The sequence below is a fragment of the Halichoerus grypus genome, chromosome 9 (assembly GCF_964656455.1).
Source record: "Halichoerus grypus chromosome 9, mHalGry1.hap1.1, whole genome shotgun sequence".
In the NCBI taxonomy this organism is placed as follows: Eukaryota; Metazoa; Chordata; class Mammalia; order Carnivora; family Phocidae; genus Halichoerus; species Halichoerus grypus.
This window is the reverse complement of record NC_135720.1, coordinates 142,168,029-142,189,785: the sequence shown is the minus strand read 5'-3', so window position 1 is coordinate 142,189,785 and position 21,757 is coordinate 142,168,029. Positions and strand designations below refer to the sequence as shown.

Below are 21,757 nucleotides of genomic sequence, written 5' to 3'. Positions count from 1 at the left end.
AAGGCTAAAAATTGGCCATGGTCATGTTATATTTTTATTGTTGTGCATTGGTCATATCTCTCTGCAACTAGCTGTTATGATTATAGTATAATAGAACTTCACAATCCTATAGGGCCCTAAAATTTTCAAAACCATTCCATTTCCTTTAACAGATATGAAAGAATTAGGATAAAGATGCCAGTCTTCCTTTGACAGCTTTTCCTGGGAATAAAACCTTCAGGGATAAGTGATGAGTATTATGTTGATGCTGTTGTTTAATATAGTAATGCCTAATGGAAAAAGTTTTGGCTCTACCCCTTATTATCTGAAACTTTCTTACTTCAGTTTCCTTATCTGTAAAGCAGTAATAGAATAATAATTGTATATAATAGATAATATTAGTAGATCATGATTGAACTTTCCACATATTTTGGAGATTTCTACCTGACTTCTGGCTATTTGCGACCCACTCAAATTTATTTCTACTTAGGAAAATTATATATTAAAATTACATGAACTCAGTCAATCTTTTATTTCTGTAATCAAGAATGTACCAAACAGTAATCTATTTCTCCAATAATTTTTAAAAATATTTATTTATTTGAGAGAGTGAGAGAGAAAGCAGGAGCAGGGGTGAGGGGCAGAGGGAGAAGCCGACTCCATGCTGAGCAGGGAGCCTGATGCAGGACTCCGTTCTAGGACCCTGGGATCATGACATGACCTGAGCTGAAGGCAGACGCTTAACCTACTGAGCCACCTAGGTGCCCGTTTTCTCCAATAATGTTTTATTTTATTTTATTATTATTATTTTAGAAGATTTTATTTATTCATGAGAGACAGAGAGGCAGAGGGAGAAGCAGGCTCCTGGTGGAGCAGGGAGCCTGATGTGGGACTCAATCCCAAGACCCCAGGATCAAGACCTGAGCCGAAGGCAGACGTTACCCGACTGAGCCACCCAGGAGCCCCAAATTTTGATTTTAAATTCCAATTTAACTAAAAAAAATTCTGAGCGTTTGTTTTAGGCAAAAGATTCTAGATGTTCTGATGGATTTAATGATACAAGATGTTTTCTGTGCCTATGTCCTCATGTCTTAACAACCAACATTTGGTGAGACAGAAACACACATTAAAAAACTGTGCTAGAATCTCAAAGTACAGGATATGGGAAACTACAGTCTAACATGAATGCTTTTATCCAACACTACAAATACCCAACGCTCCAGTGATTTCAGTTATGGATAGCTATGCTCTTCTCCATAGGGACCCAGAGTCCCTATTCCCACATTCCCAAGTCTCAATGCCTGACAGAGTTCCAAGAACAAAAATTTCTTCTATCAAACCTCCAGGACTTCTTACTATGGCTAACTTGTCTGTGTACTTTATTTACAGCTTAGTCCCTGTTAAATGTACCACGTGACTAATCTCTTTCCTTAGTGATCCTTTGAGGGGAAACAGCCCATAAAAAAATTGACAGAGGCCTCTTCATTCTATAGTTAAGTATAACTTCTCCCATCTCCAAACTTAAATTTGCTGAAGCATTTAAATAGATGAAATCCTTCCAAATAGCATACAGTATCCCAATTAGTAAACATCCTTCTACATTTCCAAATAACTGCCCGAATGCTTTCAGAACAGAATTCCTGATTTCCCTTCCATTGGGCTACCAGTTAGAAACTGAGGAACCTGTTATTTCCATGGGAAGGGAATATCTGTTTAATGAGTATCACAGAAACCCGTTTTCTTGTAGGGATAGAAGAGGACAGAGTATTTTCTGCAAGAAAACTACCCAGCTTCTAAAGGATTGTCATGTTTTACTGACAAATATGAGGTACTCTCATGAGATTTAATTTAGAGATTAATATAGAGAATTTAGGAAAACTGAGCGAGCCTTTTTTAAGAGTATCAGTTAAGGGGCAGCCGGCTGGCTCAGTCTTGAGTAGAGGATGCGACTCCTGATCTCGGGATAGTAAATTCCAGCCAGCCCCACATTGGGTGTAGAGATTACTGAAAATAAAATCTTAGAAAAAAAAAAAAGTGTCACTAAAAAGGATCCTAATCCCTGAGTTCTTCATTCCCAGGGGTACTTTCTGAGACCCACCCAAGCCGCTCTTGTTGGTTGCTTAGCCTGTGTCAGAGACCCCGGTAAAGGGGGACGCCAAGAAGTCCGCAGGGAAAGGGGCGCTCTTTACCTTTCGGTCCCCCGGCTACTAACCTAAGATTTGGCTCCCTATAAGAGGCATAGGGGTGTATCCTTGATCGCCCTCCTCAAGGTTCTGGCGGTCGCTAGGGAGTTGGGCCCCCAGATTCTGTTAAGCAAAGTGCAGACCAAGCGTTCTGGCCCCTTGGGGTCGTGCAAGTTCAACAAGGCGAACTCCGGGAAAGATAACCGGAAGCTTTGAAGGCTCAATCGAAGGCTGTCTAGCCCCCCAAAACCACAGCAGGCCAACCCTTACAACAGCCCCAAGAAGTTAACTTCGAAGAGCACCTAGGATGCAAGAGCCAAGAAAACATCCACAATACAAAAGGTGAAACTAGTAATTTCCAAAGTTAGGGATAGAGCCAAGAAACCTGAAAGCCAAAACCTAAATGTGCCAGACCTGCGTTTAAGGTAAAGAAAAACAGATCTTTAGAATAAAACTGTGTTATCGCTATTAGAACAACTACCGGCTTCTTGAGAGGTTAATTCCAAGCCGGTCCCCCAAAGGCCTTTTCGGCCTGCGCCAGGTTAGAGCTAGGGTTCTTTCAAAAACCCGACCTTGAGTGCCACGGCCTCTGTCATAGAATAAAGTGGTTGGCTCTGAAAAGAGCCTTTGGGTTTAAAGTCGGCACGGAAGCAGGAAATCACATCTACGCCCTCTCCCCGCGGATGCGGCGCGCCAGCTGGATGTCCTTGGGCATGATGGTGACGCGCTTGGCGTGGATGGCGCACAGGTTGGTGTCCTCGAAGAGCCCCACCAGGTAGGCCTCGCACGCCTCCTGCAGGGCCATGACGGCCGAGCTCTGGAAGCGCAGGTCGGTCTTGAAGTCCTGCGCGATCTCGCGCACCAGCCGCTGGAACGGCAGCTTGCGGATCAGCAGCTCGGTGGACTTCTGGTAGCGCCGGATCTCGCGCAGGGCCACCGTGCCGGGCCGGTAGCGGTGCGGCTTCTTCACGCCGCCGGTGGCCGGCGCGCTCTTGCGGGCCGCCTTGGTGGCCAGCTGCTTGCGCGGGGCCTTGCCGCCGGTCGACTTGCGGGCCGTCTGCTTCGTGCGGGCCATGGCTCAGCGGCGAAGGGAAAAAACCGGGCGTGGCGCTCGGCCCCGCTTTTATACCGGAGCAGACTCCCTCTGATTGGGCTGCGGGCGCTTCCAGGAGTCAACGGCGGCGCGGCCCCGGAAGTGCAGGAGTGATTCTCATTGGCTTAACGGACCCGTGCGCGTTTCTGATTGGCCGATTTCAATTAGCCGACATCTTCCCAGCCCCCTTAAAAAAAAAAATCAATTCTAAAGTTATTTGTTTCTTTGAGGGTGCTTCACAACTCGTTATCGTTAATAATTATCGTTAGTAATAATTTTGAAGTTTCCTCCTGTTTCGGTAGAGAAAATAGAATATGTTCGAAAGAGAAAGCGCTTTACAATTTCTCTTCTTAACAAAATGTCCGCCATTTTCCTGTTACCCCGTTTTCATCTGGGTGGTATTTCCTGTCCTTATCTATTTGCAAATTCCACTGTGTAAGTGTCTCGCGAGTTCTATTTCGTTATACTGACAGCACATATCTAGTTCATTGTAGTATAGTCTCCTAGGTCATAGTGTTAAGACGTAAAGAATTTCATTATTTCAGGATTCACGTTTTTAAAATTGCAGTATCCTGGAACCCCTGGCTCTTTAATACCGGATTTGACTCAAACTGGCGATTGGACTGGGCTGTTTGATTTTGAGGAATAAAAATGTCAGCCGGGGTGTAATGGCGAGAGTCCTGAGAAAAGGTTTGTAAGGCGGAACCTTGAAGAAGATGGCGGCGATCGAGTCTTTTGAGAAGATTTAACAATAGTAATTGTCTAGCATCTCGGGATTCTTGCCGGAAGTCATGGACAATTTGTGATAAAGCCAAAGAAGCTAAAGTTACGACTGGACTGGGCTCGATAATAGGATTAAATCCCTTCCTTGGTTTTCGCGTCCAAATTCGAAGGTTTCTACTTACTTTCAAAATTAAAAAATAAGGTTTTATTGGGAGTGTGTGTGTGTGTGTGTTTTAGTGAATGCACTTACAGTAATGAAGCGGTATGTAAATCAACCTATTGGTGTCCCTGAAAGCATTCGTTTATTCGTCCAATAAGAAAAGCAGGTTTGTAATTCCTAATTTACATACTATTAATCTATTGGCCACATTGGGTCCAATGAAAATGCAGCTTTTTGAACTTTCATTTGTATATAGGTGCTTTTAATGTTCTGGATTTTCGTCTTCCTTTGTTTTTCTCGGTGGTCCCAATTTCTCTAGTTTTGAGATCACCATGCCCGAGCCCGCCAAGTCGGCCCCGGCCCCGAAGAAGGGCTCCAAGAAGGCGGTGACCAAGGCGCAGAAGAAGGACGGCAAGAAGCGCAAGCGCAGCCGCAAGGAGAGCTACTCGGTGTACGTGTACAAGGTGCTGAAGCAGGTGCACCCCGACACGGGCATCTCGTCCAAGGCCATGGGCATCATGAACTCGTTCGTCAACGACATCTTCGAGCGCATCGCGGGCGAGGCGTCCCGCCTGGCGCATTACAACAAGCGCTCGACCATCACGTCGCGGGAGATCCAGACGGCCGTGCGCCTGCTGCTGCCCGGGGAGCTGGCCAAGCACGCCGTGTCCGAGGGCACCAAGGCCGTCACCAAGTACACCAGCTCTAAGTAAAACGACTCCAGTCACCAGACAAGCTTTATAACCCAAAGGCTCTTTTCAGAGCCACTCAGTTTTTGCATATTGAGAGTTGTAATAAGTTTTCTCAGCACACTTTTATGGTATGCATAGATTTTGTGAAATGTGTACAGTAGGAACTTGGCTAAAGCTCTAAAAAGAGTAGTTTGGTTTTTGTGTTTGTTCATTAAGTCTTTAATTTGGCCTTCCATTTTGCCTAATCGTTGTTTAGATTTTAAAATTATTTTGTAGTTGGTGTCTGGAGCTTATGATTGCCTGTGCTTAAGTACATGTACTTGGGTTATTTGTTTTAAAAACAATGCCCACATTATAATAATATAATTGTGTGTGTTTCATAAACGTTAAGTCATGCAGTGAGAAATTATTTTACAAAGGACACCAAGTCTCAATTTTAGTCATCATATAGTAGATAGTGAACTAGGCCTGGGGAATTACTAGACCCCATAATTTAATCTTAACTACTAATATAGACTGCTTCAAAGATACTTCTTCAAGTTTGCAATAATAATTTTTAAATTTCCTTATTTTGCCTTTTTGTTACTGATGTAATTGACTGTATAGTGTGTTGAGTCGGTTTCTGAAACCCTAATTTTGACCTACTTTTTATTTTCTGTTTTTCTTCCCCTCAATGTTTCCTTCTGTATTCATTTAGACAGAAAAAAAAAAAAAAGTAAAACAAAACCTAAAAAAAACAAGAGTAAGAAAAGATCTAGGTATGCAGGGATCACACAAGATGTGGATGGAAACCAAGAGGTTTCATGTGTAAATTATTTAAAAGTTGACCGTTTGTTTTCTTGCTGTGGAAAGTAAAATGACTTAGATGTATTGTTGAGTCCAGGCCAGGGTTTATAGGCTTGATATCAGGGAGACCTGCAAGGCATGACGGACGGATGTATGTACCACTTCACTGTTGGGGATATGTATGAAGGGTTACATAGTAGTGAAAGGGAATGTTCCCACTATAGGGGCCCCCCTTTCCCTTTTTTAAATATATGTCTTCCATTAGATAAAGATTGCAGGTTCAGTTCTTCATATCGGTTATTTTAGATGGAACACGGGCTGCTGAAGATGCTAAGTGTGTTGGCTAACTGTATTAGTTATCTATTGCTGCGTAGCAGGTGACCTTGAATTTACTAGCCTCAAATAACCCACATGTATTATGTGACAGTTTCTGTGGGTCTGGGCATGGTGTAGCCGAGTCCTCTATAAGATGCTGTTGAGATGTTAGCTAGGATAGAGGACTCTTGGATGCTTGACTGGGGAAATATCATCTTCCTAGCTCACTGGGTAGCTGAATTTGTTTCTTTTCGGTTGTAGGGCTGAGGGTTCCATTTTCTTTCTTGTTGGCTATTGGCTGAAAGGCTTGTAGGCTGTTAGTTGGAGGCCTTCCTCACTTCCTAAAGAGCCCCCTCCCTAAGTTTCTTGTCATTTGGGCCTGCCAGCATGGATACTTGGTCTACAAAGTCAGCATGCAAGAGTTGAGGTAGACACATGTTACCTAACATACTTAACATGGTAGATAACATGATTATATACAGAAAAGTAAATCTCATCACCTCTGCAGTCACAGGTCATGTCCACAGTCAAGGGGCTAGATCACAGTGGGGTGAACACCAGGAGGGGACCCTGGGGACAACCCTAGAGGCCATCATTACAGGACCCATCAGGAAAAATAAAAACCATCTAAGAACCCAAAGAAAGTTAGCTAAAATAACTGTTCCCTCCTTCCCCCTGCCCCTATATTACTCTGGTTCAGTTTGCCTGAAGGCAGGAATCGGTGCTAAGAGGTGAGGAGAAAGGCTACAAATACCCTGAAGTGCTTTTAAATAGGCTACTGCCAGTGACTTTGTCTTGAAGCCAGACACTGAAGATAATTTGCCTGGTTATTATTTTGGAGGATGCTTCTCCCTCCTTTCCTTTGCGAGTACTGACACATGAGAAAACATTGTGTGGCTGAGTCCCAGCACAGGGCTAGAAGTGTGTACCTCCCTTTCTGACTTTAAAGCTGAAAAACCAGAGGGTTTGTGAGGTGAATTAACATTGTTGCTTTTATTATAGAATATCAGGGAATATGTGTGACACGGTGTAACCCCCAAATCTTTGTGGCTTAAAAATACTTTATTGGTCTTCAATTTACATAATCCAAATATAAATGCTTTATGGGCGAGAAAAGTACCCATGTGCCACCTAGGCCTGCTCCTAGGTGCCTTCATTGGAGCTCAATCTGAGATTCTCACTGAATCCTTTTCTCTAGTTAGACAACTACTGGTTGATCTGACCAAACTCAAAAGCATTTTTTTTTTTTTGAGTTGAATAGGCTAATAAGAGGATTACATACATTTTTTCAGTATTCAAACTTTACTTCTAGAAAATAGTAACTAGACTTTAAAAATCTGACCTATTAGTGTGTGAAGCTCATTGGGATTGCCAAATCATGCCAAGGAAATCAGAAGCAATTGCTAATTAAATGGTATGGGACAACTTAAAAGCTAGAAAACCTTATGCTGGCAAAGTCTAGTACTAAACCTTTAATAACCTTGCTTTAACATTTAGTGCTTTCCAGTAGCAGCAGACAGGATTAAGTTATAGTATATACACTTTGAGTTCAGACCAGAAAACACATCCTGTAATTCCTGTTCCTGTGAAGAGTGAAAAAAGCAGCCCATTAGTACACCAATGTCCCCGGCTCCTTCAAATGAACGGGTGTGGCCCTGAAAAGGGCCTTTTAAGATTTTTCACCAAAATCCAATCTGTGTGCAGTCTCAGCCCCCGAAGCCGTAGAGGGTGCGACCCTGGCGCTTGAGCGCGTAGACCACGTCCATGGCCGTGACCGTCTTGCGCTTGGCGTGCTCCGTGTAGGTGACGGCGTCCCGGATCACGTTCTCCAGGAACACCTTGAGCACCCCGCGGGTCTCCTCGTAGATGAGGCCGGAGATACGCTTGACGCCGCCGCGCCGGGCCAGCCGCCGGATGGCGGGCTTGGTGATGCCCTGGATGTTGTCGCGCAGCACCTTGCGGTGGCGCTTGGCGCCGCCCTTGCCCAGGCCCTTCCCGCCCTTGCCGCGGCCGGACATCCTCAGCGAGAGAGAAAAGATGCAATAGACAGATTTGCTTTGACAGGACACCGATCTTTTTATTTATAGCCCTGTGGCGGACCTAATTGAGAACCAAGAAGGAGGCTGGGCTGGTGGGGGAGGGGCGGGGCGGCAGCGGGTTTTCCCCGCCCAGCGCTGCGGGCGAGGCTGTGCGTCCCGCGGGGCCGAGCGCACACTGCCCGGGTCCCTCCCTGTTCCTTCCCGGAATTGTCTGAGGCAAGCTGTGTTTAAGGGCGTGTAAGGAAAATTCTCTGCTTTTCAAGGGACTGAAATAACGGCACCTACCAAGCTAGTGTTTGTTTCTCAGTCTTGAACCATTAGCATCCTTACGCACCGTGGGCAAGTCGTTGACGAAATTACCCCTGGCTTTGAATATTAAACGTATATCTGAAATGTAGTCGAGTGTTTCGCTCCTCTCCTCCTCTTGAATCATTTTTGTACACTTTAAGTCAAGGTAGAATAGTGATGTTGGCAAGATGGTCTCACGGAGGGAGGAAAGAACTCACGTCCCCGGTGGGACACGGACGCGCGTCTTCCTGGTGGGGCGCTTTTTCCTCGGAAGTCCATGCCTGTTGCCTGAGCCCTGGACCCTCCCTACCCTTCACCTTCTAGGGTCCAGGGCCTGTTTTGTGACTTGTGTTCTCTCAATTTCACTTTAGTTTGTTCTTCTGTAGAATGGAAATGTTAATCCCGACATCACAAAATGGTTTGAAAATCCAAAGGTAAATCTTAGGTCAAGTGTTGAACACAGTGATAACGACTTTGCCTGTGGAAATTCAGTCTCATGCCCCGGGGACTGACTGCCTTCCTGATATTCTTAAATCTCTCAGTCTGGTATTTTGCAATCTGGATTTAGGTTCAGTTTTTATTTTTTATTTTTTGTAACCTCTATATCTTTGTAAGTGCAAATCTTTGAGTTTAGGGGTCAGTGCTAAATTTACATGGTTACATTCAAATTTATATACTAACCCAATTTACTACCACCTTCACACCAAAACCACAATTCCTTCTAGGATTGCATTGTCTGATAAAAGTGATCTGGACCCACTTTTGAGCATTGGGAATATAGTTGGTGCTGTGAGGGACTGAATTTTTAATTTTATTTAATAAAAATATTTAAATTTAAAAGCTAGTGCTCTGTTCAGTTATAGCAAAGTTTGGGGTATGTTTGAAGAACTTGGGCATGTGAACTCAATTTTTCAACAGTAAATTTTATGGTATTGAAATGCAAATCAAGTTTTTTACAATAAAAATTTAGTACAGATTGAATGAAATAGATACCCAGTTTAGAGGATGTAGGATGAAAAAAGGAATGTAAATATTGCATTACTAATGTCTTTATATTGATTACATATTGAAACAAAAATATTTTGGGGGCGCCTGGGTGGCTCAGGCGTTAAGCGTCTGCCTTCAGGTCAGGTCATGATCCCGGTGTCATGGGATCGAGCCCCGCGGCGGGCTCCCTGCTCAGCGGGAAGCCTGCCTCTCTCTCTCTCCCACTCCCACTCCCCCTGCTTGTGTTCCCTCTCTCGCTGTGTCTCTCTCTGTCAAAAAAATAAATAAAATCTTTAAAAAAAATATTTTGGACATTTTGAATTACATCAAATATACTATTAAAATAATTGCATCCTTTCACTTTTTAAAATGTGGTTACTGGAAATATTTCAATTACATATGTGTTTTGCATTATTTCTTATAGGTGGCACTGCTCCAGGATTCTTCATTTCCTCTCTCTGTTACTTGATTTCTTACCAAACTTTGCTGTCATGGGCTTTGGGATATTGTGGACATTCAATGTAAAGTTGACCCTTGAAAAACAGGGCTTTGAACTCCATGGGCCCACGTGTATGTAGATTGTTTTTCGGTAAACACAATACAGCATGGTAAATGTGTTATCTCTTCTTTATGATTTTCTTAATAATATATTTTTGTCCCTAGCTTACTTTATTATAGGAATACAGTATTTAATACATATCATATACAAAATATCTATTTATCAACTGTTTATGTTATCAGTAAGGCTTCTGTTCAACCGTAGGCTATTAGCAGTTAAGTTTTGGGGGGTCAACAGTTACACCTGGATTTTCAACCATGCAAGGGATTGGTGCCCCTAATCTTTGTTTAAGGGCCATCTATATTTCTAAGAAACCCAGTCGGAGACTGGCACCAAACTCAAATGAAGCATTGTACAAAAATTAAAAACAATAACAAAATAAAATGACATTAGCGGACAAAGGGAGGCTTGTCAAAGAAAACATTACTCATCAAAGCAAGAAAAGATGGATAGCTAGAAAAACTGTTGACCTTAGAATTCTTCAAGGGCAGGGTGTCAGGAGATGGAGACTTGCTGAAATTCTGTGCTAATATTTTTTTTCGGAAAGTATGTTTTGTTGAGAGAGAGCATCCAAAAATGTTTACTGACCCAATTATAGTCCAAAAGAGCTTAAGCTTCTGTACAAGAGACTACATATTCTGGTATTTAAAAAAAAATAAGCAAATTAATCACTGTGGAAGTACAAAAGCATCTCATGGAAGGCAGAGCTTAGAGAATGGTTTACTCTTTCTAGAATCTGGGTAAAGATCAAGAGAGACAGATAAGAAAATCAAGTCCATTACTTTGGAGTCTAGAAACAAAAGTTACAGTGGCTACTATTTGATTAATGAGTATAATGAGAATGTCAAGGAGTCACATCATGGGAAGCTTCATAGAAATTTATCTTGCAGGTTCTATGTTTGTATTTTTTTCCAGCAAAGGTTCACAGTATGAGACACATTATCTGAGATTTGGAAGTAAAGAAAAAAGAATGGGCCATGATGTTTAATATCCTAAAATGTTAAAGACCACACAAATATAGTAGGACAATGGACTTTGATCATCTCACTGACCCTTGACTGAAGGTAACAAATTTAGCAGGGGTTTATTTGGTAGAGATGCAAATGATTTCTGTTGGGAGGAACGGCTCTCTCTCCAAAGATTTATGGCCTCTTGGACATTACTAATTTTGTTTTAACCTCATTCAACAATCCTACTCCAATATTTCTATGTTAAATTGTTTATAAGTACCCTAATCTCTTAAATATTCTTTGAACTGATCAGAGCATTTTACCTTTTTCAGTCAATGATGGTTTAAGTAAACTCTTTGTCACATGTTTATCTTCTATATTCTGAATGGTAATTTCACCTTTTTGAAAAAAGGTAAACAAGTGATGTCATATGACTTTGACTTCATTGGAGATAAACAGGGTGTCATAAAGCTGCTGGTCCTCTCTACTTCTTTAGGCCTGGGAAATTGAACACTAGTCCCTCTGTAGCGTGGCAAATCACCACTGGTAAGCAGGAAGGTTGAAAGTGCAGATGGGAAAGTAGATTCTTCATCAGGCATGGGGTCACTGAGGCCAAGGGAAAAAGACTTTGGTTACAGACTAGGACAGCTCTGAAACCTGTTAAGAAATACCTAAATATCAGGTTAACGTAAAGGGATAGACTGCATTTCTTTCCGTGGTCATATTGAGCACAGTCTAAAAGGCCTGTCCAAGTGTTTTTTAACTTATTTTAAGAGAATGTGCTTCTGTTTGACTATTCATTGGGGTCTAGTGTCTAAGAAAAATCTATGAAGATTTAGATAATTTGTAGGAAGTTGATAATTGCAGTGAGTTTTGTCTGTTGGAGATGGAAATTATGTCAGTAGAAAAGATTATCTAGAGGTTGTAATTGTGCTATAGGACAATAACCCTTTTTGATCTAAATTTGCTCTTTTGGTTTTATTTCAATCTTTTGTAGGGGAGGCAAATTTTCCCTCCATTCGTTTTGGTTCTTGGCTGGGGCCTCTGTTACAAAACACAGATTAGCAAGAGAAAAACAATCAGATGTTTATTAATGTATATTTCATATACACGTGGGAGAAACCCAGGGAATCCAAAGAGGTACCTTAGAACTGCGGCTTATACAGCATCTTGAAAAAGAACAATAGATGCATATATGGGAGGAAACGAAGGTTTGTTTGCTGAGTCCTCTGGTGTCTCTCTGGGCTGTTAAGATTCTAGAGGTCTCCAGAATAGCCTTTATATCCTGCCTTAGGGCAGAAAGCAGGAAGGGTGGAAGGAGCTTTTCCTGTGATTTTTGCTTAACTGCCTTGAACCCCAGATTTTTATGTCAAAGAGGAGTATTTTGTTTCCTTCACTTTCTTGAACTATCGATAGTCTTTTTTTTTTATTTTTTAAAGATTCTATTTATTTACTTGACAGAGAGAGACAGTGAGAGAGAGAACACAAGCAGGCGGAGTGGGAGAGGGAGAAGCAGGCTTCCCGGCGAGCAGAGAGCCGGACGGGGGGCTCGATCCCAGGACCCTGGATCATGACCTGAGCCGAGGACAGACGCTTAAGACTGAGCCCCCAGGCGCCCCGAACTATTGATAGTCTTGATAATGTCCTATACTCCTTTGAACTAGGTTTATCTTCCTGATAGTCCCTTATTGATGACTTATATATTAGAAAAACTCACTATATGAGACTTGGCTTATTATTTCGAATTTTATACTTTGATAGTGCATAACGTAAGGGCATGAAAAACAATTTCTCCATGTGAAAAAAAAATCAGGCCTTTATTTGCTTTTTAGGCTACTGAGGCCTACCCAGTGGATTGAAGACCCATTAAAAAACTATGCATTTCACTTGATTCACCTAGACTTTGACTTTAGTGATAATAGTAAGTGTTGCCCTTTTCTTTCACACTCCAAAAGGATAGAAGGCTGCAGGTCAATAGGGAAGTTCCTATCTTGTAATATCTAAAAGCCATTCTGTGGCCTTCTTATCAAACAACTAGAGTTTGAAAAACATCCTGGCAAGTGGGTAGTAAAGCATCTTTCTAAAACTAAGTGATGGATTATGTAACCTTACACACAATTACTATGAATCCAAACAAGATTGTTATAAAATTCACTGCATGCATCTAATACGGCTTGAGTATTCTTGAAAAAGAGAAGACTTTCAGGAAGGGAGATGTAAGGAAAGCATTACAACAGATTTTTGACAAAGTAGGTGGCTCTGAAAAGAGCCTTTTTCAAAGTCCAGAGAAAACAGCCTTGGCTCACGCCCTCTCCCCGCGGATGCGGCGCGCCAGCTGGATGTCCTTGGGCATGATGGTGACGCGCTTGGCGTGGATGGCGCACAGGTTGGTGTCCTCGAAGAGCCCCACCAGGTAGGCCTCGCACGCCTCCTGCAGGGCCATGACGGCCGAGCTCTGGAAGCGCAGGTCGGTCTTGAAGTCCTGCGCGATCTCGCGCACCAGCCGCTGGAACGGCAGCTTGCGGATCAGCAGCTCGGTGGACTTCTGGTAGCGCCGGATCTCGCGCAGGGCCACCGTGCCGGGCCGGTAGCGGTGCGGCTTCTTGACGCCGCCGGTGGCCGGCGCGCTCTTGCGGGCCGCCTTGGTGGCCAGCTGCTTGCGCGGGGCCTTGCCGCCGGTCGACTTGCGGGCCGTCTGCTTCGTGCGGGCCATGTCAGAAACACACAGAGGAGGAAACGGACTGGAGAGTAGCAAGTCGGCCGTTCTGACGGTATTTATAGACCAGTGTGGTTCGTAGGTCCCGCGCTGTGATCTGATTGGTTCTCCGGTTGCTTTCGCGAGAAATGATTGGATTTCCACTAAGATTTGAATATAGAATCAAAATTTCTTTCTTGTTTATATTTACTCCTAGTTTACTTGAAATGGAGTTAATAAAAGCGAGATTTCATTTAGAGTTGATATGAGTGTACTTCATTCATTTCTTTTTTGTGAAAAGGCAAGAACGAAGAGGTAAAATAATTTTTAGTAAGAAGGCAGGCTGCCATAAAATTTAAACAGCCCGCCATGACATGTGATTGGTCAGGTATCTCTCCTTTGTTCTCTCATTTCTTTCATACGTTTTAGACTTTCTGACCGCAAGTTTGAATATAGTATATATATAATTACGTACATTTGTATGTAAACTGTACACTTTTATATTAAACAGTCTCAACATGTTGATATTTTGGTCTCGATTACTGTAATTCTGTCATATACATAGCTTACATCCCTAAGTAATGTCCTGACAGAATTGTAATTGTGCATTTGCAAACGTTTTATGTAATTTATTTCATGAATGTAATTTTATAGCACAGATGTAAGTAACATTTTAATTGGAAATGAACACTTTGTGGCAAGAACGGGAGGAGTTACCCAATTTTTAAAATAGGAAACTTTAAAGCAGGTTACGTGTAACAAGATTTGCGTGTAATCAAATGGCTAAGACTTAATAAACACGTCACCTAGGGTTTTTAAGTATTTCAGCGCTTTCCAGAAAATTTGGGTGGCTCTTAAAAGAGCCTTTGATTTGCAAGAGAGGGACTGCTGGTGTTGCAAACATTTCACTTTCCCTTGGCCTTGTGGTGGCTCTCGGTCTTCTTGGGCAGCAGCACGGCCTGGATGTTGGGCAGGACGCCGCCCTGCGCGATGGTGACGCGGCCCAGCAGCTTGTTGAGCTCCTCGTCGTTGCGGATGGCCAGCTGCAGGTGGCGCGGGATGATGCGCGTCTTCTTGTTGTCGCGCGCCGCGTTGCCCGCCAGCTCCAGGATCTCGGCCGTCAGGTACTCCAGCACGGCCGCCAGGTACACGGGCGCGCCGGCGCCCACCCGCTCCGAGTAGTTGCCCTTGCGGAGCAGGCGGTGTACGCGGCCCACCGGGAACTGCAGGCCGGCTCGGGACGAGCGCGTCTTGGCCTTGGCGCGGGCCTTGCCGCCTTGCTTGCCGCGTCCGGACATAGCGAGTGGTATCTGAGAGCAAAAACCCACAGGAAGAGAGAAAAGAAATGTCCTGCAGGCAGCAAAAAGATGCCAGTTATAGTGCTGGACGGAAGTGGAAAACTCGAGTTGGGATTGGTTAAGGTCATCGTTCGGCAATCCAACCAATAAGAAAGGAGATATGACGCACTCAAATTTACATATTCCCCGTCACTAATTCATTATCAAATCAGATTCGGATATTCTTGCATGCCTTATTTGCATAGATGGCCTATAAAAGAGGAGACTCTGGATGTAGGCGGACATCTTCGTACTTTTATTTGCTTTGTCAATCGAATTGTTGGTAGTCAGGATGCCCGAGCCCGCCAAGTCGGCCCCGGCCCCGAAGAAGGGCTCCAAGAAGGCGGTGACCAAGGCGCAGAAGAAGGACGGCAAGAAGCGCAAGCGCAGCCGCAAGGAGAGCTACTCGGTGTACGTGTACAAGGTGCTGAAGCAGGTGCACCCCGACACGGGCATCTCGTCCAAGGCCATGGGCATCATGAACTCGTTCGTCAACGACATCTTCGAGCGCATCGCGGGCGAGGCGTCCCGCCTGGCGCATTACAACAAGCGCTCGACCATCACGTCGCGGGAGATCCAGACGGCCGTGCGCCTGCTGCTGCCCGGGGAGCTGGCCAAGCACGCCGTGTCCGAGGGCACCAAGGCCGTCACCAAGTACACCAGCTCCAAGTGAACTTGCCAAGTAAGCGTCTTGTGATCCCAACCCCAAAGGCTCTTTTCAGAGCCACCTACATTTTCATCCAAAGAGTTGTAACCTTAAGTATATTTTTGACATTGAATTTGTTTGGAGACTGTCCTTTTATAGGAGAAACAACCGATGCCCACGCGCGTAGTAAAAGCATGTACGTCTTTTTCTGCTTCAAGACGTCTAGTCTCTATTGTCCAAGTTACAGGGCCTGGAACTTTGCATACATTCAATTTCCATTTCAGTCTACAGAATGCTATGGAAGCTGGAGAGGAGTTAGAAGGTGCTCCTGTCCTCACCCTACCCCTGGGTCTTGTATCCTGCCAGTAGCAGTTAGTTCCACCACCCTCTGATTTCTACACTCCCAGAAGTGTTAACATTCCTGTCCCTCCTAACTTGTCAGCCTGAATTCCACCTGGCCTCTTTTCCAAATTTACAGGTTGTATTAACTTTTTCTTTCTTTTGTGCCCCAAACCCCTACTTTTGCCTTCAGTTGTCTCTGGGATACCTCAGTTTTGGCTTTTAAGTATTTGAAAACCTGGGTAGCTTTTAATTAAATTATATTTGTAAAAATCAATACTTTTCCATTTTCCTGAGCGATGCATGGCTCCAAGCCTCCATTGATTTAAATAAAGGCCATGACTACTTTACATTTGAAAGCATTTGTTTATTGCATTTCCTCTCTCCATCAGGCACTTTGATAATCATATAAGATATTTTCTTTGCTTTCAAGGGACTAACAGTCTCAGGTTTACCACCATCAGTTCTCCCAGGCAGGGTAAGTATTCCAGGATATAGAAGTGAATTGAATTTGAGGGCAGCGGCAGTCCTATGGGATGTGGGGTTTCCTCTCCTAGCCTAACCAAGCCTTTCTTCTTGGCTGACTCAGGACACTTAAGGAAAGCTGAACAAAGAATGCACGAAGAAAAGAGATATGTAGCTTAGTGCTGGAGAAAGGAGATAATCGATGTAAAAATACTAAAGTGTTGACAGATCTACTTGATATGAAGTGTCTTTGAATTCTATCCAGACACCTTTGAAAGAGAAGACTTCGGTGTGAAGGTTCTGCCATGTGAATGAGCTTTGGTTCTCACACCCACTGTGCCTCACTTTATAAAATGAGGCTATTACTAAATATTACTAAATAATAAATTAATTAAAATAAACTATGGACACTTGTGAAAACAAAATGCAATAATTTATAATAAAAATACACATTTTAGAGGAATTTACAATTCAGAAGGTTTTTATGAACAATATGAGGTGAAATTTTCCATTTCTCCTGTACTTCATATATAATAAATGCAAGCTTTTTGAAGTAGAATTATAATCAGAAGTAATAATACTACAATGAGTGGAGCAAGTGTTACTCCATGAAATTAGAGTTGCTGCTCTTAAATCCAGACATCCTAAACACCAGGAAAAAAGGAAGTGTAAAATGCTGCTCTCAAAATCAGAGAAACTTCAACATTACGGGAGCCTGCAATATTTAGGAAGAATTTACATGCATCTATAATAATTCTGATAATAAGTATACATTTAAATTTACATATATGTGTAGTTGTAATCTTAAAGAACCTCAGTGAATACAGAATCCATAATTCTTAAGCTATGGGGGTGTATTAATTTCCTATTGCTGGTCTGACAGGTTATCACAAATTTAGTGGCTTATATCAGTACAAATTTATAATTTCCTAATTCTGTAGATCAGCATTTAGGCATGGATCTCACTGAGCTAAAATCAAGGTCAGGAATTCTTCATTCTTCTCTGGGGTCTATCAAAAGAAATCTGTTTGCCTGCCCTTTCTAGCTCCTATCGGCTATCCTCTTTCCTTGGCTCAGGGCCCCTTTTCTCAGTTTTCAAGGCCAGCCATCTCTGGCCAAGTCCTCGGGCTGTTATCTTTCTGGTTCTGTACTCAGGTTCCCTCATCCAATTTTAAGTATCCATGTGATTATACTGGGTTCACTTGGATAATCCAGGATAATCTCCCTTTTAAAAAATCAGGTGATTTGCAATCTTACTGCCATCTGCAACATTAATTGCCCTCTGTCATGGAACCTAACATATTCACGGACCCATAGAGGTTAGGAGTTAAAGATAATCGCGATGGCATTTTTCTGCCTAGCACGGTAGGTCCCAGTGTTTTTAGAATTTGATAGAAAGCTATATACTTTCTGTTCTACAAGCGGGAAGAATATATGGACGCACTACCATAGATACTTTCAGGGTGTTCTTGTACTCTGGGGAAGGTCATATATACCTTGTTTAGATATTTGTTTACTTCTGGGAATACATAAAGCAAAAATTGACTATAACAATAGAAGCTCTCATATACAGCTTCCTGGTATTGTTAGATTTCATTCTTTTACATTTCTTTCCTTGTTGCTTTTGTTTTGTTTGAAAATGTATATGTTCTTTGTGTATGTTGTTTTGTGTGTGTGTGTGCGTGCATTTGTGTTGTGTGGGGAGTAGAAAGTTTGTTATTCATGGAAGAAATTATACAAGAATATAAAATAGTTTTACTTTTTTGCTACCTGGGTTGAACCCCTAAAAATATTTTGTATGTGCATCCTTAGCATTTAATTCACGTGGCATACCATTCATGGCAGGTTATAACTTTAAGTACATTTCTAATTACAAGGAGAAAAGTGTAAATTCCCATTACCATTATTATATATGTCTGCATATGCTAGGGCAGTGGTCGTGTTACTAGAATGACATATGAATTTTTTTTTTAAAGATTTTATTTATTTATTTATTTGTCAGAGAGAGAAAGCACAAGCAGGGCGAAGGGCAGAGGGAGAAGCAGACTCCCTGCTGAGCAGGGAGCACAATGTGGGACTCGATCCCAGGACCCTGGGATTATGACCTGAGCCAAAGGCAGACGCTTAACCAACTGAGCTACCCAGGCGGCCCCATATGAATTTTTTTTTTAATTTAAAAATAATTTTTGTTGACCAGGACAGAAATAAGCTGATATAAAATCCACCCTGGAGGAAAATACTAATTTTAAGGGAGAGGCACCAAAATATCCCTAAAAGGAGTTTCTTTCTTGGACTGCCAGCATCATTACTGTAATGTGGAATTTTGCCAGTGGTCTCACATTTCATTAAACAAGTCTTGGGAAAATTCTCATTACAATTAAATGACCCCATCTTGGAGTCAGTGATGTTTGTTTTTCAATTTTCATGCATTGGCTTGTTCCTACTACTATTTACAAATTATATTGCCTTAAGCAAATAAATCCATTAAAAGTGTACAAAGATTAATCTGGAAATAAACCAGTTTCTTTTTACCACAACATACCACTAACAAAAATAGCACTAACAAATTTCTTAAGCCCTCTTGGCTTTTCATAGAACCAATGTGTAAAGGACACTACATCCTGGCAGCTTCAGTGAAACATTGTTTGTCACCACTTGGGCCAAGCTCGTGGTTAAAATGGGCAGTAGAAACAAGAGAAATCTATCCCACGTTACCCACACTCGTACCTTTCTCTTTCCACCAGTGAAAAGGTACGTGTATTTTAGGTGCTAGTCCCCCACACCAGCAAGCCGAACATTTTCAGCAAAGTAAAGCAAAACCTCTTCAGCAGTTACATTAACTATCAAAGCCGTTACAACTCACGCTGAAAAACTGGCTGGCTCTTAAGCGTCTTTGGGGTTAAATCTGAAGACATTTTGTCAGGATTATTTGGAGCGCCAGCTCCCCGGGCAGCAGCAGGCGCACGGCCGTCTGGATCTCCCGCGACGTGATGGTCGAGCGCTTGTTGTAATGCGCCAGGCGGGACGCCTCGCCCGCGATGCGCTCGAAGATGTCGTTGACGAACGAGTTCATGATGCCCATGGCCTTGGACGAGATGCCCGTGTCGGGGTGCACCTGCTTCAGCACCTTGTACACGTACACCGAGTAGCTCTCCTTGCGGCTGCGCTTGCGCTTCTTGCCGTCCTTCTTCTGCGCCTTGGTCACCGCCTTCTTGGAGCCCTTCTTCGGGGATAGGACCAGACTTCCGTGACTCTGGCATGATGAACAAAAACTATGATTCTGGGATAAGAAATACGTGCCCTGGTTACAACGCTCATAATATTTAATGGCTCCTATACGAATGAAGTGCTAAAAGAGTTAGACTTTGATTGAATAAATAAAGGCGAACTGCAACATAGTATGGATATTACGTGTGTTTAATTCTGTCTTGTAATTGGTTGCAAACTTAAAAATTGTTTTAGCCAATCAAACCGCGCAATTTACAATTCGGCTTGTAAGTATAATTGCTTCTCATTTGCTGAAAGGATTAGTACTCCCATTTCTTTTTCCGTTACGGAGCATCCTGGTTAGAGAGTGTTAAGATGTCCGGACGCGGCAAGCAAGGCGGCAAGGCCCGCGCCAAGGCCAAGACGCGCTCGTCGCGGGCCGGCCTGCAGTTCCCGGTGGGCCGCGTGCACCGCCTGCTCCGCAAGGGCAACTACGCCGAGCGGGTGGGCGCCGGCGCGCCCGTGTACCTGGCGGCCGTGCTGGAGTACCTGACGGCCGAGATCCTGGAGCTGGCGGGCAACGCGGCGCGCGACAACAAGAAGACGCGCATCATCCCGCGCCACCTGCAGCTGGCCATCCGCAACGACGAGGAGCTCAACAAGCTGCTGGGCCGCGTCACCATCGCGCAGGGCGGCGTCCTGCCCAACATCCAGGCCGTGCTGCTGCCCAAGAAGACCGAGAGCCACCACAAGGCCAAGGGCAAGTAAGGTGGAAAAATACAGTCTTAATTCATTGAGGGGTCCATTTTAACCAAAGGCTCTTTTCAGAGCCACCCCCGTACTCATTGAAAGGGCTTACATTTTCTTTATTAATTGTAGCTAATTGAAAATGCCCTGCAGGGTAGTTCATCAATCCATAAATACATGTCAGTACTTCAAATCCTCAGAAAGGTGAAACTAATCATTCAGTTTAGAGTTACCATAAAAATAAGACTTGCCATCTGTAGATTAAAACGGTATGGAGAGGTTGAGTCCCAGGTTAAAGTATATCAATACCAGAGTCCCTCAGTATTGTAAACCATCTGTAAGATAGTGGGAAGGGTAATGCTTGGTTTCTGTTGAAAGTTTAGATCCAAATCTAGTTAGTGATCTACAGATCAATAAAACTATACCTTTATTAATGTATCCTATTGAAGGCAGTTTTCCACCTTAGTGGACAAAATCATCTGCAAATCATACTTTTAAAAAATAAACCAATATCCCACTTTACTGGCCTGTGCCTAATCAGTTAGAAACTGGAATACAAAACTATATGCTCTGGAATTTGTTGTCCTTTATACAGAACTTCCTAACTCAGGGTTCAGTATGACTTTATTTTTTTTTTATTTTTATTTTTTTCAGTATGACTTTAAAAAGATACACAGTGATCTTTTTGTACATTTACAACTCTGGGTATCTTTTAACACCGTTTTACACAAACTTCGGTTAGTGTAGAGTAAGTATGTGTTTAATGAAATTATAGTAATAAGTGTGAAATTAACTCAGGGGTTATGGTCCATTTAGGAATTGTATAAAAATATAATAAAAAATCCAACTTCGAATAGAGACATCAAGAAATAGACCTGAAATTATTCTTCCTACACTCCAACCAGGGTAAAAAAGTACTTGGCCAATCACATGTAGAGGGTGTCTTTTCAAAAAAGATCCAGGGCGCCTGGGTGGCTCAGTTGGTTAAGCAACTGCCTTCGGCTCAGGTCATGATCCTGGAGTCCTGGGATTGAGTCCCGCATCGGGCTCCCTGTTCAATGGGGAGTCTGCTTCTCCCTCTGACCCTCCCCCCTCTCATGCTCTCTCTATCTCATTCTCTCTCTCAAATACATAAGTGAAATCTTAAAAAAAAAAAAAAAAAGATCTAAAGAAAGCCAGTTTCAGGGGCCAAACCTTACATTTTTATTGAGCCCACAAGGTATATCATTGCAACAATTGGTATTAAGTTCTGCTTTCAAAAGCCAAAGAACATTGTAAAGAAACAGATGAGGTAGACAAGAGATAGATCACTGTAAATAAGGTAGAGGAGAGAAAGTTGAAAACACCAGCAGTTAAACTAGTGCATTGGAGGAAGATGTTAATTTTTTTTTTTCATGGAAGACATTAATTTTTGTTCCAAATGTCTTGGAGTTCATGTGATTCAGGGAGTGAAATGTCACTACCAATATCTTCACTTGGAGCCCTAGGAAGCAAATGTCTGTCCAATCAGAATGGGACTCTCTTCATATACAATAGTGTGGAGTGTGGTATGGTTTCATTTTTCCCT

The 21,757-nt window shown here is 42.9% G+C and overlaps 7 protein-coding genes and 1 pseudogene across 7 annotated transcripts; 3 read left to right on the top strand and 5 right to left on the bottom strand.

Annotated features, from left to right (window-relative positions):
- Positions 1 to 991: 991 nt before the first annotated feature.
- LOC144379125 (histone H3.1) lies at positions 992 to 3,240 on the bottom strand. The gene has a single exon (XM_078055785.1). It carries the CDS (start codon positions 3,235 to 3,237, stop codon positions 2,827 to 2,829), a length of 411 nt encoding a protein of 136 aa, XP_077911911.1. The 5' UTR covers positions 3,238 to 3,240; the 3' UTR covers positions 992 to 2,826.
- Positions 3,241 to 4,366: 1,126 nt separating this feature from the next.
- LOC118548399 (histone H2B type 1-C/E/F/G/I) lies at positions 4,367 to 5,399 on the top strand. The gene has a single exon (XM_036112325.2). It carries the CDS (start codon positions 4,471 to 4,473, stop codon positions 4,849 to 4,851), a length of 381 nt encoding a protein of 126 aa, XP_035968218.2. The 5' UTR covers positions 4,367 to 4,470; the 3' UTR covers positions 4,852 to 5,399.
- Positions 5,400 to 7,287: 1,888 nt separating this feature from the next.
- On the bottom strand, positions 7,288 to 7,949 carry LOC118548438 (histone H4). Its single transcript, XM_078055786.1, has one exon. It carries the CDS (start codon positions 7,947 to 7,949, stop codon positions 7,638 to 7,640), a length of 312 nt encoding a protein of 103 aa, XP_077911912.1. The 3' UTR covers positions 7,288 to 7,637.
- Positions 7,950 to 12,622: 4,673 nt separating this feature from the next.
- Positions 12,623 to 13,579, bottom strand: LOC118548403 (histone H3.1). The gene has a single exon (XM_036112330.2). The coding sequence runs from the start codon at positions 13,465 to 13,467 to the stop codon at positions 13,057 to 13,059; it is 411 nt and encodes a 136-aa protein (XP_035968223.1). The 5' UTR covers positions 13,468 to 13,579; the 3' UTR covers positions 12,623 to 13,056.
- A 572-nt stretch (positions 13,580 to 14,151) lies between these two features.
- LOC118548409 (histone H2A type 1-B) lies at positions 14,152 to 14,775 on the bottom strand. Its single transcript, XM_036112336.2, has one exon. It carries the CDS (start codon positions 14,745 to 14,747, stop codon positions 14,355 to 14,357), a length of 393 nt encoding a protein of 130 aa, XP_035968229.1. The 5' UTR covers positions 14,748 to 14,775; the 3' UTR covers positions 14,152 to 14,354.
- A 267-nt stretch (positions 14,776 to 15,042) lies between these two features.
- Positions 15,043 to 15,565, top strand: LOC118548421 (histone H2B type 1-C/E/F/G/I). The gene has a single exon (XM_078055784.1). The coding sequence runs from the start codon at positions 15,079 to 15,081 to the stop codon at positions 15,457 to 15,459; it is 381 nt and encodes a 126-aa protein (XP_077911910.1). The 5' UTR covers positions 15,043 to 15,078; the 3' UTR covers positions 15,460 to 15,565.
- A 1,103-nt stretch (positions 15,566 to 16,668) lies between these two features.
- On the bottom strand, positions 16,669 to 19,595 carry LOC144379124 (histone H2B type 1-K-like; annotated as a pseudogene).
- Positions 19,596 to 19,787: 192 nt separating this feature from the next.
- On the top strand, positions 19,788 to 20,712 carry LOC118548411 (histone H2A type 1-E). Its single transcript, XM_036112338.2, has one exon. The coding sequence runs from the start codon at positions 19,819 to 19,821 to the stop codon at positions 20,209 to 20,211; it is 393 nt and encodes a 130-aa protein (XP_035968231.1). The 5' UTR covers positions 19,788 to 19,818; the 3' UTR covers positions 20,212 to 20,712.
- Positions 20,713 to 21,757: the final 1,045 nt, after the last annotated feature.

Coding starts and splice junctions, on each gene's coding strand:
- LOC118548411 (XM_036112338.2), top strand. CDS start 19,819: ATGTCCGGACGCGGCAAGCAAGGCGGCAAGGCCCGCGCCAAGGCCAAG.
- LOC118548399 (XM_036112325.2), top strand. CDS start 4,471: ATGCCCGAGCCCGCCAAGTCGGCCCCGGCCCCGAAGAAGGGCTCCAAG.
- LOC118548409 (XM_036112336.2), bottom strand. CDS start 14,747: ATGTCCGGACGCGGCAAGCAAGGCGGCAAGGCCCGCGCCAAGGCCAAG.
- LOC144379125 (XM_078055785.1), bottom strand. CDS start 3,237: ATGGCCCGCACGAAGCAGACGGCCCGCAAGTCGACCGGCGGCAAGGCC.
- LOC118548403 (XM_036112330.2), bottom strand. CDS start 13,467: ATGGCCCGCACGAAGCAGACGGCCCGCAAGTCGACCGGCGGCAAGGCC.
- LOC118548421 (XM_078055784.1), top strand. CDS start 15,079: ATGCCCGAGCCCGCCAAGTCGGCCCCGGCCCCGAAGAAGGGCTCCAAG.
- LOC118548438 (XM_078055786.1), bottom strand. CDS start 7,949: ATGTCCGGCCGCGGCAAGGGCGGGAAGGGCCTGGGCAAGGGCGGCGCC.